The sequence below is a fragment of the Apostichopus japonicus genome, chromosome 3 (genome assembly GCF_037975245.1).
Source record: "Apostichopus japonicus isolate 1M-3 chromosome 3, ASM3797524v1, whole genome shotgun sequence".
Classification (NCBI taxonomy): Eukaryota; Metazoa; Echinodermata; class Holothuroidea; order Aspidochirotida; family Stichopodidae; genus Apostichopus; species Apostichopus japonicus.
The window spans coordinates 315,455-329,230 of NC_092563.1; the positions used below are offsets into that span (position 1 = coordinate 315,455).

Sequence of the window (13,776 nt, forward strand, 5' to 3'; positions counted from 1 at the left end):
ACCTCCGATCACATGACCGTTAAGTTTGTAAATATTCCCCTATACCATTTGCAACTTGTCCCAAAATATCAACCATGTCACACCTTGGAACTGAGAGTTATTGCATTCAATGTCTGAATATTAACTTTGACCTCGTATAACTCCGCACACGAAGGTCACACGGGGGTCAACCCATTGACATTTATGATCAGAAGGTACCTTTGACATCTGAAAATAGCATCGAAACTGTAAAAATCCCCAAAACATGAAAAGGTCACCAGAGGTCAAATTGAGGTCAAGGGTCACCCAGATGTGGGTCGACAATTGGATTAAATTGAAGCAACTCCCAACCCTAATGGACAATTCGTTCTCAAGTTATCGCAAAAATACTAGTTTTTTATCATTAATTGACCTTTGGTGACCTCGGATCACATGACCGTTAAGTTTGAAAATATTCCCCTATACCATTTGCAACTTGTCCCAAAATATCAACCGTGTCAAACCTTGGAACTGGGAATTATTGCACTAAATGTCTGAAATTTTACTTTGACCTCATAAAACTTCACACACAAAGGTCACCTGGGGTAAACCTATTGACATTTTTGATTGGTGAGACGTGAATATAGCATCAAAACTGTAAGAATTCAAACATTTTTTTCTTTGCCCATTTTCTCACCGAAAATACTAGTTTTTTAACATTAATTGACCTTTGATGACCTCAGATCACATGACTGTTATGTTTGAAAATATTCCTCTATACCATTTGCAACTTCTCCCAAAATATCAACCTTGTTACACCTTGGCCCTGGGAGTTATTGCATTAAATGTCTGAAAATTAACTTTGACCTTGTATAACTTTACACACAAAGGTCACCCGGGTGTCAACCCATTGACATTTTTGATCGGAAGGTACCTTTGATATCCAAATCTAGCATCAAAACCAAACATTTTCTTTTTCGCCCGTTTTCTCCCAAACTAAGCACATTTTTTCTAATGTGACCTTTGACCTTTTGACCTTGGTTTCAAATGTAGTTTGATCTGCTGATTCCAAAAATCAACACGATAAGTCTGTACAGCCATCCTAACTCTGACCGAAAACTTTGACCCCATATAAGTTCGCACACAAAGGTCACACGGGGGTCAACCTATCCATATTTATGATCGGAAGGTACCTTTGACATCTGAAAATAGCATCGAAACTGTAAAAATCCCCAAAACATGAAAAGGTCACCAAAGGTCAAATTGAGGTCAAGGGTCACCCAGATGTGGGTCGACAATTGGATTACACTGAAGCAACTCCCAACCCTAACGGACAATTCGTTCTCAAGTTATCGCAAAAATACTAGTTTTTTAACATTAATTGACCTTTGGTGACCTCAGATCACATGACCGTTAAGTTTGAAAATATTGCCCTAACCAGTTCACAACTTGTCCCAAAATATCAACCTTGTCGCACATTGGCACTGGGAGTTATTGCAGTTTTAGTATTTTGGGTTTTTGGACCATAACTGACCTTTGGTGACCTTTGTGGGCACCAAAAACAATAGGGTTCATCTACTCACTATGGGCCACCCACCCACCAAGTTTGATCATGATCAGTCAATCCCTTGTTGAGTTATCGTGCATACAAGCTTAAGTGTCACACACACACACACACACACACACACACACATACACACACACACACACACACACGCCAACCTGAATACATAGGTTCCTTTGCTTTCAGCAAGGAACCAAAAAATGAAATCACTTTGGGTGACAACACTTTTAAAAGAGAATGGAATCTTTAATAAACCGCTAATAAAGGTGCATTAATGGTGAAAGCTGATCCTTTAATTTCAGTATTGCTTCAGCTTGATCAATTGTAAAATTAATTTGGAGTGATTCTCTCTTGTTTGGTCAATTAGGGATCAAGAAGATTAAAGGATTAGGGATTAAGAGACTTAAAAGATATGGCTTTAACTCACCTGAGAGTAAAATCATAGATGAATCTTTCCCATCTCGCCGTGATCCTTTCTCTGAGGCTAGCGTTTGTCATATCAGTCATGCTACCAGCCGCACTGTCAAGAGAAAACAGAGTAACTTAGTCTGATGGTTTCTTTTTCTTCAACAGATGTAATGGTTTTCTTCTAAATTTCTTGAAGCAGAGAGAAGACTAAAGGTATGAGCCAGCAGTTTACAATATGAAGACAGATTCTTAAAATTGCCCATTGTAAAGCTCTGAATGTAGGCTTTATACAGTTGTTTGAAATGGACTCTTCAAAGCAAGCTTTCAAATAGTTTACTTATTCTGTTATATTCTATATATATGTCTTGTAGAATGTTATATCAGGGAACTGCTAATTGGAAACTAACTCTTAATAAATTCTTCTAAATCATCTTTAGGTGAAGGACTATAAACACAAACTCTCAACAAGATCATAATCAGTGACACAGTTGCTCTAAAGGCACCAGTCTACTCCATAGAGAGCATGGCAGTTTTGAGAAATTTGTCAGAATTGGCTAACACATGATGTCTGTCACCAGAATGAACTCTCATTTCTACCAGTAAGAAACTATTGTGGCCATTTCTGTCACTACATCTATAGATGATCAGATCATGGTTGACCTGTTGTTAAGGTCAAGTGGTCAATATTGATAAACTGACTTCAGCTAACTGTCTGTATTTAATGGTCAGAAGGAAACCATCTATTAAAGGTACTTTGCAGATAATATTTGACCTCTTGATTAGCTGAAATTAGCAAAGACATCTTACAGTTGTTATACATTGATAAGGTAAGAGGGAAATACTACTGAAGAAACTGAGTTTCTTAGGAAACTTCGAATGACCTTCTATGCATTTTTCCCCACTATCAAGTGATAAAAGTTGCCAACACTGTTCAACATCATGTGCAGCACACATGATGAAGATGAATTTCCACAATGTTTCAAAAGTATATTACACTGTGAATCCTAATAACCTTGGTGTAAGATATGACTGTCATTATGCTCTTTTTGAGATATCATGTTTACAATATTTTCAGGTTTTCATCTCTGTTGACTTCATATGACGTCTGACCTTCATAAAAATATGTAGACATTTTACCCATCATAAAAGTAATCTACCATGCACATATAAACTGTGCCCAAATTTTGGTCTTTGAAAGCCTATAGTTTTCACGTTTTGGCAACTGCTGGCCTTAAATAACCTTTGACCTCCACCAAAAAAAACCTTAGGGATCTTGTACTGATTTATATAGGGAAGCCATACGTCAAATATGAAATCTTGTAAAGCTTCATATCTTGAGATACAGTGCATACAAGGTTTTCAGGGTTTGACCTCTTATGATCATAAATGACCTTTGATCTACAACAAATTGTGCATATATGAGCTTCTTTGTTGTTCAGGTTCTTGAGATTTTCACATTTTGCCCTCTACTGACCCCAAATGACCTTCAACCTCCACCCAAAACAATAGGATTCTTGCACTCATTATAAGGAAGCCACATGCGAATTATGAGAGCCAATAAAGTTTCCCATCTGGAGATACTGTGTTTAAAAGGAATTCAAGCCTTGACCCCTCATGACATCAAACCTGATACCTAATGCTAACAGAAGGTGAGCTAATTTCTTGTGCTAGCCTTACCATCGTCCCATTGTGATGAGGTAGTCCACCAAAGCACTCATGACATCAAACCTGATACCTAATGCTTACAGAAAGTGAGCTAATTTCTTGTGCTAGCCTTACCATCGTCCCATTGTGATGAGGTAGTCCACTTGCTGTCCTAAATGACGATCGATGGATCTTACAGTGTTCATGTTTCTAAAATTGAGGAGAGAGGAGAAGAAATATTTAGCAGAGTTGTGAATGATATTGATGAGTCATCAGGTGTAGCCTCTGTCTGAGTCTGCAAACTATGTTATTATAAGATTAATAAAAAAGGAGTGAAAAGTCCTGGGACTTTGATGTGTGCTTCAAATCATCCAAGTTTCTAAAACATATCTATTCCCATGGTAGTATCCAGAGGCAATGGTTAATCGCATCTATTATGATGGTAGTGTCTAGAATTAACTTGCTGTAAAGGTATATCTGATAGAACACTTTCATGAACAAAAACAACACAATACTTTCCCATATATCCTTAGGATAAACAGGAGAAACATTTCCTATGGATATTTCCTAGCATGGATGTAGGTATTTGGCTGACTTTCTGCTCATCAATATTTATGAGAATGTATTGCCTTTATCATCCATGCATGGACACCTGCACAGACTTTGTACAAAATACACAATTTGTTAATGAAACTGACCTGAAAACTAGATACAATGATCGTGGAAATGTGTGAAGAAGTTGGTTTATCCTCTCCACAAATTCATCTGATCTGTCTCTAAGGTCTTTCATTTGATTGCCTAGCTTCTTGAGTTCTTGGGGGTTGAGACTAAAGGTCATGTGAAGACCTCGACGAGCCTTCATGTTGATTGGTCTCTGAGTTATCATCATCGCAAACAAAAGATATTCTAAAAGAAAAAAAACAAAACAATTACTGGGCAGCAAAAACTCAGTGACCGATGAACACAATCCAGATCATCAAACTATTTAAGATATTGTAAATCTGGAAATGTTTATATCCCTTCTCATAGCTTGAGTCTCATTTATTCACAAACTCATTTATTCATTTATTCTCATTTAGTCTCATTTATTCACAAGCATGTCAGCATTCTGTGTTGCTTATAAATTGCTACCTGACAGACCAAAACTAAGGTAAATAGTAGAACAGACATCACTACCAAACTTCAAGATGATCAGACTGTGAAGGTCCCTACTAGGAAACCTCTTCCCCTCCTAGGACCCCATCCCTCCCCTGGGCAACTTGGCCTTCCAATTTACTATAAACTCAAAGCCATTACACCTCTGGGTCCAAAGGCACCACCAGGCACCACCAGGTTAAAATATCAACGACATCATTTCCCTCCTGGTCACGAACGATACTAGTTTCATCTCAATTGCCATATGTGCAGCTTATTTCAAGTTCCCAGCTTCGTGTTTGAATCACTGAGGAAATAACAGTTCTCCACAGTCACCCCCTGGCCCCTCCCCCTACACACCCTGTCCCTTTCCTGGTGTCAAAATCTAGTTTTAGTCTACCTGATCAACCCCACTGATGTTTTGCATTTTATCTTTATCTTTCATTTTTAGAGGGATTTGCCACCAAAATTCCAATTTTCATTTCTTGCCAGCCATCAAATTTATTAGTTTGAAGGGCAAATATTATAAATGAATTCAAACACCACTCCAACTTGTCACTTTTCATCAGCATAACTTCCTTTCAAACCCCCCCCCCTAATATTACCCTACCCTATTTTAATTTTTCCTGCATAATGTTGTTAATAACGTGGTAATTGCATCAACTGTGGAGGATGTTGGGTGATTTACCATTTTCTGGGAATCATCCTTTGTACCTTTTCCTCCCCCCTTCCCCTTCTCCCTCTCAAGGAGAAAAGGAAGGACAAAATATGCCGAATATGATAAGATGCATCTAGAACAGTGATACTTGCTGAAGCTACTAACCATAGTTCCCATAAGAACATAAAAATAAAACTGAAAGGATCATGTCACTTACCTTTTATTCCCATTTCATCAGCATTTGATCTCATGGCTTCTTCATCTTTGAGTATGATAGCCTTCCAGTATCGACAGAGAGGAATACGGATGCTGATGATCAAAAAGAAACATAACAAGAGCAATGATCAGGATAATAAAACTGTTTCAATGCTGGCATGAAGTAGGACTATGATGTATAATATAAAACAACGTTTAATTCAGGAGGTATAACTGTAAACAATGTACAGAAAAAAGAATCAAGAGTTACTGGAGTTAAATGATTTATTGATAAATACATATATTTTTTGACTGCTACTCACCTTGATGGTATTTCTTCATACAGACCATGGTCTAAGATGACTAACTCTCCCCTGCCCTCAGGTGTCTTTCGCACCAAAACTTTAAAAAAAAAGAGAACCAAGGGATTCAATGAGTATATGTAAAAGATGGTATCTTAGGCAGGTTGTGAAAAAGATTTTCATTACAAAAAACTCTGTCAAAAACTGCTTGATTTGGGTTAACAGCAAAGGAAAAATATTAAAAAAAGGCAAAAGTCATTCAAATTTGTTCCAATTACACTACAGGTTATCTACCTCCACTCTCGTAACTACATACCTTTACATGAATTTACTAAAAGGAAATTAAATTTCATTTAAAATATTCATTGTTGCTACATCTGTAAGAGGACAATGCTAGATAGGAATATAAATTGACAATCAAAATGGAAATGAAACAGAAATATGAATGAAATTAGTAACTCAATAGCAAAAGACAAAAAAGATGATCATGTAGCACAGTCAGTATGCCTGTATAGATTACTAGGCATATGCATTGTCAGTATGCATATAGATTACTGCAGGCATATAGCATTGTCAGTATGCATATAGATTACTGCGGGCATATATCATTGTCAGTATGCATATAGATTACTGCAGGCATATAGCATTGTCAGTATGCATATAGATTACTGCGGGCATATATCATTGTCAGTATGCATATAGATTACTGCAGGCATATAGCATTGTCAGTATGCATATAGATTACTGCGGGCATATATCATTGTCAGTATGCATATAGATTACTGCAGGCATATAGCATTGTCGGTATGCATATAGATTACTGCAGGCATATGCATTGTCAGTATGCATATAGATTACTGCAGGCATATGCATTGTCAGTATGCATATAGATTACTGCAGGCATATGCATTGTCAGTATGCATATAGATTACTGCAGGCATATAGCATTGTCGCTGCAGGTATATAGCATTGTCAGTATGCATATAGATTACTGCAGGCATATAGCATTGTCGGTATGCTTATTGTCGGTATTTAGATAACTGCAGGCATATAACATTATCAGTATGCCTATAGAGATTACTGCAGGCATATAGCATTGTCAGTATGCATATAGATTACTGCAGGCATATAGCATTGTCGGTATGCTTATTGTCGGTATTTAGATAACTGCAGGCATATAACATTATCAGTATGCCTATAGAGATTACTGCAGGCATATAGCATTGTCAGTATGCATATAGATTACTGCAGGCATATAGCATTGTCGGTATGCTTATTGTCGGTATTTAGATAACTGCAGGCATATAACATTATCAGTATGCCTATAGAGATTACTGCAGGCATATAGCATTGTCAGTATGCTTATATAGATTACTGCAGGCATATAGCATTGTCGGAATGCATATAGATTACTAGGCATATGCATTGTCAGTATGCTTATATAGATTACTGCAGGCATATAGCATTATCAGTATGCTTATATAGATAACTGCGGGCATATATCATTGTCAGTATGCTTATATAGATTACTGCAGGCATATATCATTGTCAGTATGCTTATATAGATTACTGCAGGCATATAAAATTGTCAGTATGCTTATATAGATTACTGCAGGCATATAAAATTGTCAGTATGCTTATATAGAGTACTGCAGGCATATATCATTGTCAGTATGCTTATATAGATTACTGCAGGCATATATCATTGTCAGTATGCTTATATAGATTACTGCAGGCATATGACATTATCAGTATGCTTATATAGATTACTTTAGTCATATAAGATTGTCAGTATGCCTATATAGATTACTGCAGGTAAATAGCATTGTCAGTATGCTTATATAGATTACTGCAGGCATATAACATTATCAGTATGCTTATATAGATTACTGCAGGCATATAACATTATCAGTATGCTTATATATATTACTGCAGGCATAGGCATTGTCAGTATGCCTATATAGATAACTACAGGCATATGGCATTGTCAGTATGCCTATATAGATTACTGCAGGCATATTACATTGTCAGTATGCTTATATATATTACTGCAGGCATATAGCATTTTCAGTATGCCTATATAGATTACTGCAGGCATAAAGTGACACCAACTTTTGTGAGCAAAAGATTCACAGATCATCAGCTTGATAAATGTTAACACAAAAATGGTATCTTCTGATTGGATAATAGGTTTACAAACTTACTATTGCCGGGATGAGGATCACAGTGGACAAACCCGGTCTGAAATATTTGCTCTCCAAAAACTTGGATGATATATTTATCAATCTAAAGAATAAAAGGAAACAATGACACATAACTGACAGGATGACACATGAAGCAATTGAAATGCGCTACATTCTTAATTTAAATTTTTGACAACAAACGGTTTTGGGGTAGCAAAATAGAGCCCTCATATTCCACTATACATCCTCCAAAGTTTGTATACTTCCAGGGAACTGTATTAAGTTTGAAAGTAACTCTTAATAAGGAAGAAAGGACAGTCTGACTTTTTTATTAGGTTAACTTACCTCGCCAACATTTATTCCTTGATCCACCATCTTGTCTTTCTCTGTAATCTTGCAAGCATCAATGTATTCCATTGTCAACACTCTCTGAAATGTCCAAAATAAAGACAGACCTCCATTTGCAAATAGGACTATTATGATATTTGTAGTTCCACATGTTAGATGTTACCTGAACTTCCAAAAGACTGTCAAGATGTCAACATCTGTGTAAACTATTATAATATTTGTAGTTCCACATGTTAGATGTTACCTGAACTACCAAAAGACTGTCAAGATGTCAAAATCTGTGTAAACTATTATGATATATGTAGTTCCACATGTTAGATGTTACCTGAACTTCCAAAAGACTGTCAAGATGTCAACACCTGTGTAAACTATTATAATATTTGTAGTTCCACATGTTAGATGTTACCTGAACTACCAGAAGACTGTCAAGATGTCAACATCTGTGTAAACTATTATGATATTTGTAGTTCCACATGTTAGATGTTACCTGAACTTCCAAAAGACTGTCAAGATGTCAACACCTGTGTAAACTATTATAATATTTGTAGTTCCACATGTTAGATGTTACCTGAACTACCAAAAGACTGTCAAGATGTCAACATCTGTGTAAACTATTATGATATTTGTAGTTCCACATGTTAGATGTTACCGGAACTACCAGAAGACTATCAAGATGTCAACATCTGTCTAAATGAACGTTAGAAAGAGAAGGTGGTAACAACCAAACTACAGTTCACTGGTCAAACCCAACAAATGTTTCCTCTCTTTCTCTCTTCCTCTATCACTCTATTGCTTTTTGTTGTTGCCATGGACACAGAGGGAGGAAGATTAGGCACCTGCTAGAAACCATGGGAAGGTTATCAGGCATAAATTCACCAGTTTATGTCACAATTCTAAAGGAGAATGGAAGAGTTGTAGCACATGGGTGACACATAAAGCAATGAAATACATCAGCACTGTTTTTATATTAAAAGCAGCTTTTGCTTCATTTTGTCAAAATTTGGTTGTTATGACCATGGTCTTCAATATCTTACCTTACTTGTGATATTCCAATTAACTTTAGGAACATAAACATAACTAAGATGCTTCAGATCACTAGCACATCTCTCTGAATTCCTTGCCTCATTCTCAAAGTCCAGCTCTTTACGTACAGGTCCCTCTGTTTCCTGAAAGACACAAGATGGTTTAGAGATTAAAAATAGTTCTTTCCTTCCTTCTCTTCCTCTCCTATTTTATTTCATTAATGTGTTTATTCTCATACAATTATTTCTCTTGCAGCAGTGTGTGTATACTCTGTAACTTTAAGACTATTGTGTATATATACTCTTTAACTTAAGACTATTGTGTATATATACTCTATAACTTTAAGACTATGGTGTATATACACTCTACAACACTGGGACTATTGTGTATATATACTCTACAACACTGGGACTATTGTGTATATATACTCTATAACTTTAAGACTATTGTGTATATACTCTATAACTTTAAGACTATTGTGTATATATAATATAACTTTAAGACTATTGTGTATATATACTCTATAACTTTAAGACTATGGTGTATATATACTCTATAACACTGAGACTATTGTGTATATATACTCTACAACTTGAAGACTATTGTGTATATATACTCTACAACTTTAAGACTATTGTGTATATATAATATAACTTTAAGACTATTGTGTATATATACTCTATAACACTGGAACTATTGTGTATATATACTCTACAACTTTAAGACTATTGTGTATATATACTCTACAACTTTAAGACTATTGTGTATATATAATATAACTTTAAGACTATTGTGTATATATAATATAACTTTAAGACTATTGTGTATATATACTCTATAACTTTATGACTATTGTGTATATATACTCTATAACACTGGGACTATTGTGTATATATACTCTACAACTTTAAGACTATTGTGTATATATACTCTATAACTTAAAGACTATTGTGTATATATACTCTACAACTTTAAGACTATTGTGTATATATAATATAACTTTAAGACTATTGTGTATATATACTCTATAACACTGGAACTATTGTGTATATATACTCTACAACTTTAAGACTATTGTGTATATATACTCTACAACTTTAAGACTATTGTGTATATATAATATAACTTTAAGACTATTGTGTATATATAATATAACTTTAAGACTATTGTGTATATATACTCTATAACTTTATGACTATTGTGTTTACTCTATAACACTGGGACTATTGTGTATATATTACTCTACAACTTTAAGACTATTGTGATAACTTTAAGACTATTGTGTATATATACTTTATAACTTTAAGACTATTGAGTATATGTAATCTTTAACTTTAAGATTACTGTGGAGTCATTTTCCTCCTGAGAATCATTCAAATATTGTGGATCAATTTTGAAGGATTTGAATTTTGTCTCTAATAAAATGCTTTACTAATTTGAGCATTTTGCAATACCATACTGGGTAAATTATTCCCTGGAAGTGAGGATTATTGACTTTCTTTGACCAGACCTGTATCAAATATCAACAGACTGGAGCAGATGATACTCAGAAAGAGCATTTTTAATTTTTCTTCATTATTTATTACAAAAGGTAATAATATGATTGTATTCATGATATTACCTCCTTGGTTCTGACTGAGGTTAGACTTCTCAATAATAAAAACATTTACTCAATCAATTGTACATAAAATACAACATACATACCTTCAATAATTTCCTAAAGTCAAAAGCTGTTGGATAGACTAACTGGGAAAGACCGATCATAAACGATATCGTCCACAGATCACCGGCATACTGGTCCCTTAGATTGATGTACTGGACCTGCGGTAAGAAACGTTGTTTGAATATTCATAGCATGAAGTCGCCACCATAAAGAGAATATCAAGTGAATATTGATTGTAATTACAGCTGCATTTTTGTCTTAAATGTGACACAATATTCCACCTTGAAAAGCAAAATAGTCCAGAAAAGAATGAGAAAGCCACACAACTCTTCTTGCACAACATCTACAGATCATAAGCATTGCATCCAACTTTAAAGTGCTAATAGTTGCTCAAAAATTGAAGGGCATTCTATTGCATGAGTAGTAAACCTCTAGATGACTCTCAGACATTGAAGCAGTTCAAATTAAAACTCGCTCTGTCAATGAAAAGGTTCTGATAGCTACCATGAAATACTTGATGAAGTTTCAACATCAGTGACCATTTTTCAACTGTCTAGCATATTTGTGGCCATACAAATGACCTTAACCTCATCAGTTTACGGAGACAGTAAAGAAATACCTTCACGGCTACATCTTCTCCATCGTGTGTTTTGGCTCTGTGCACTTGAGCCAAGCTTGCTGCTGCGATTGGTTTAGGATCAAACTCGGCAAACAGCTCAGCAGGGGTAGAACCAAAGTCCTCCTGGAAGATTCTGTCAAGCTAAGGGGAACACAAATAAGTTAATAGTCTTAGGATTGACTTACAGCTTTATATCTTCCTATACTGGTTTCAAGTAGCAATAATCGTGTTTTATTTCCTTGTTATTAGTTTAATATAGTACATAACTTACTAGTTTCATATAGTTCATAACTTACTAGTTTCATATAGTAAATAACATACAATTTTCATAAAGTATATAACTTACTAGTTTCATATAGCACAAAACTTACTAGTTTCATATAGTACATAACTTACTAGTTTCATATAGTAAATAACTTACTAGTTTCATAAAGTATATAACTTACCAGTTTCATATAACTACAGAGCTTACTAGTTTCATATAACTACAGAACTTACTAGTTTCAACTTACATAACTTACCAGTTTGATATAGTACGTAACTTTAATAGTTTCATATAGTACAGAATTTTGGAATCCTTTCTTAATTTATAACTTGCTTATTAAATGTTTTCTTCTTTGTTGTGATCATCTTTAAAATCCATATGGATTTTTCTTCTTTTTTTCCCTTTCCTTCTTTTTTGGAAGGAGATTGTAAATATTAAGAAGTATAAAATATGTTTCAAAAAAGGTTATGAATCCTGTACAATACTTTAACAATGAAGTGATGCTACATCAGACAACACATAATGAAACAAACCTCTTTATGTTCTCGGGCCAGAGCTCTGTCAAGTAGCACAGACAGAGTCTCCAAGACCTGTTTGGGTAACACATGGTTGGCTGTGACTAATCCTTGTCCTAATTTAATGTACAGGCCACCATTCTTCAAGCATCCCCAGAGGATGAGATCAGCTGTTCTTTGATTGCAAGCACTGATTGCTTCCTTGTAGGTATCTGTGTCTTCAGTTAGTCTCCATAGCGACCACTTGTAATCCAAGGTGATTTTAGATCCTACGTAGAACGTTCTGTGAAATGAAAGGGAAAGTTGATTACATCATGATAGACCATTTATAGACAAACTGATGGTAATGGCTTACTCTGAGGATGAAATCCACACAGAACATACAATCCGAACACCTCTTCACTATAGTCGTGGGATTTGATATCATATTTAGAAGTGTTCTCTCACTATTTTTAACAAACTAGAAGACACAAATCATTATAATGTTTTGTGATTTCAATGTTCATGAACTACTAATCATTACCATCTTCTTGAGTTGGTAGAACAAATTTCTTCGTATTTAAATTTCCTTACTTTGTCTCTGACAGTGATATATGACAGGTGATCACTAGGAGGAAGAAAAAAATTGATGTATTTTATCAACAATTACCTTATATTATTTCTTAATAAACACATGCCAAACTGTATGTTATAAAGGCTATTAAGGTCAGATCTTACCTTCATAGGGCCAGATGCAATAATGAACAGTGTAGGCCATGGGACATTTTTAACAAACAAGACTTCAACTCTGCACCCCTTTCCCCACCCACCCCTAGGAGCGAAGCTTTAATACATGATCAAATTTATATGGGCCTACTGTAAACAGCTTCATTAATGGACAACATGGTAAACACTAATTATTACAAAAAGTGTTGGAATAATCCAATGAAAAAAGAGAAAACATACTATGAGCCTCTCGGAAGGCAAATTATTATAACCACAAGTTGGCTCTGTTATTCCATGCCATACAATTTGCTCAAAATTCAAAATAACTATCTGACTGATATCAAGCAAGCAAGTTAAATTTGTCCAAGAATTAAGTGAGAACCAGAAAAAGATAGCTCTTATATGTAGCACTCCCTTGTGGGCATCAACCATTTAAGTCCCTGGTAAGGATTTTACAGTGTAGAATTTTGTTTAAAGAACAGTCTTCCTATTTGAAATATTGACACATAGATGTATGAATAAAAGTATATTTTCTTTTTGTGAACCACATGGAGTATGAGTTTAATATTTGGGTAAGTGTTCGTTGGCGACA

The 13,776-nt window shown here is 35.0% G+C and overlaps 1 protein-coding gene across 2 annotated transcripts in view; it reads right to left on the reverse strand.

Moving 5' to 3' along the window:
* The window catches only part of LOC139958668 (uncharacterized aarF domain-containing protein kinase 5-like), a 34,424-nt gene that overhangs the window by 3,593 nt on the left and 17,055 nt on the right, over positions 1-13,776 (reverse strand). For both annotated transcript variants that reach the window (XM_071955934.1, XM_071955926.1), the window contains exons 3-13: positions 12,498-12,762; positions 11,700-11,840; positions 11,122-11,238; positions 9,429-9,560; positions 8,392-8,475; positions 8,068-8,149; positions 5,885-5,963; positions 5,584-5,675; positions 4,273-4,480; positions 3,710-3,784; positions 1,950-2,042 (exon numbers count right to left, since the gene is read on the reverse strand). In XM_071955934.1, coding sequence (XP_071812035.1) covers positions 1,950-2,042; positions 3,710-3,784; positions 4,273-4,480; positions 5,584-5,675; positions 5,885-5,963; positions 8,068-8,149; positions 8,392-8,475; positions 9,429-9,560; positions 11,122-11,238; positions 11,700-11,840; positions 12,498-12,762 — 1,368 coding nt within the window. The remainder of the gene's footprint in view (positions 1-1,949; positions 2,043-3,709; positions 3,785-4,272; positions 4,481-5,583; positions 5,676-5,884; positions 5,964-8,067; positions 8,150-8,391; positions 8,476-9,428; positions 9,561-11,121; positions 11,239-11,699; positions 11,841-12,497; positions 12,763-13,776) is intronic.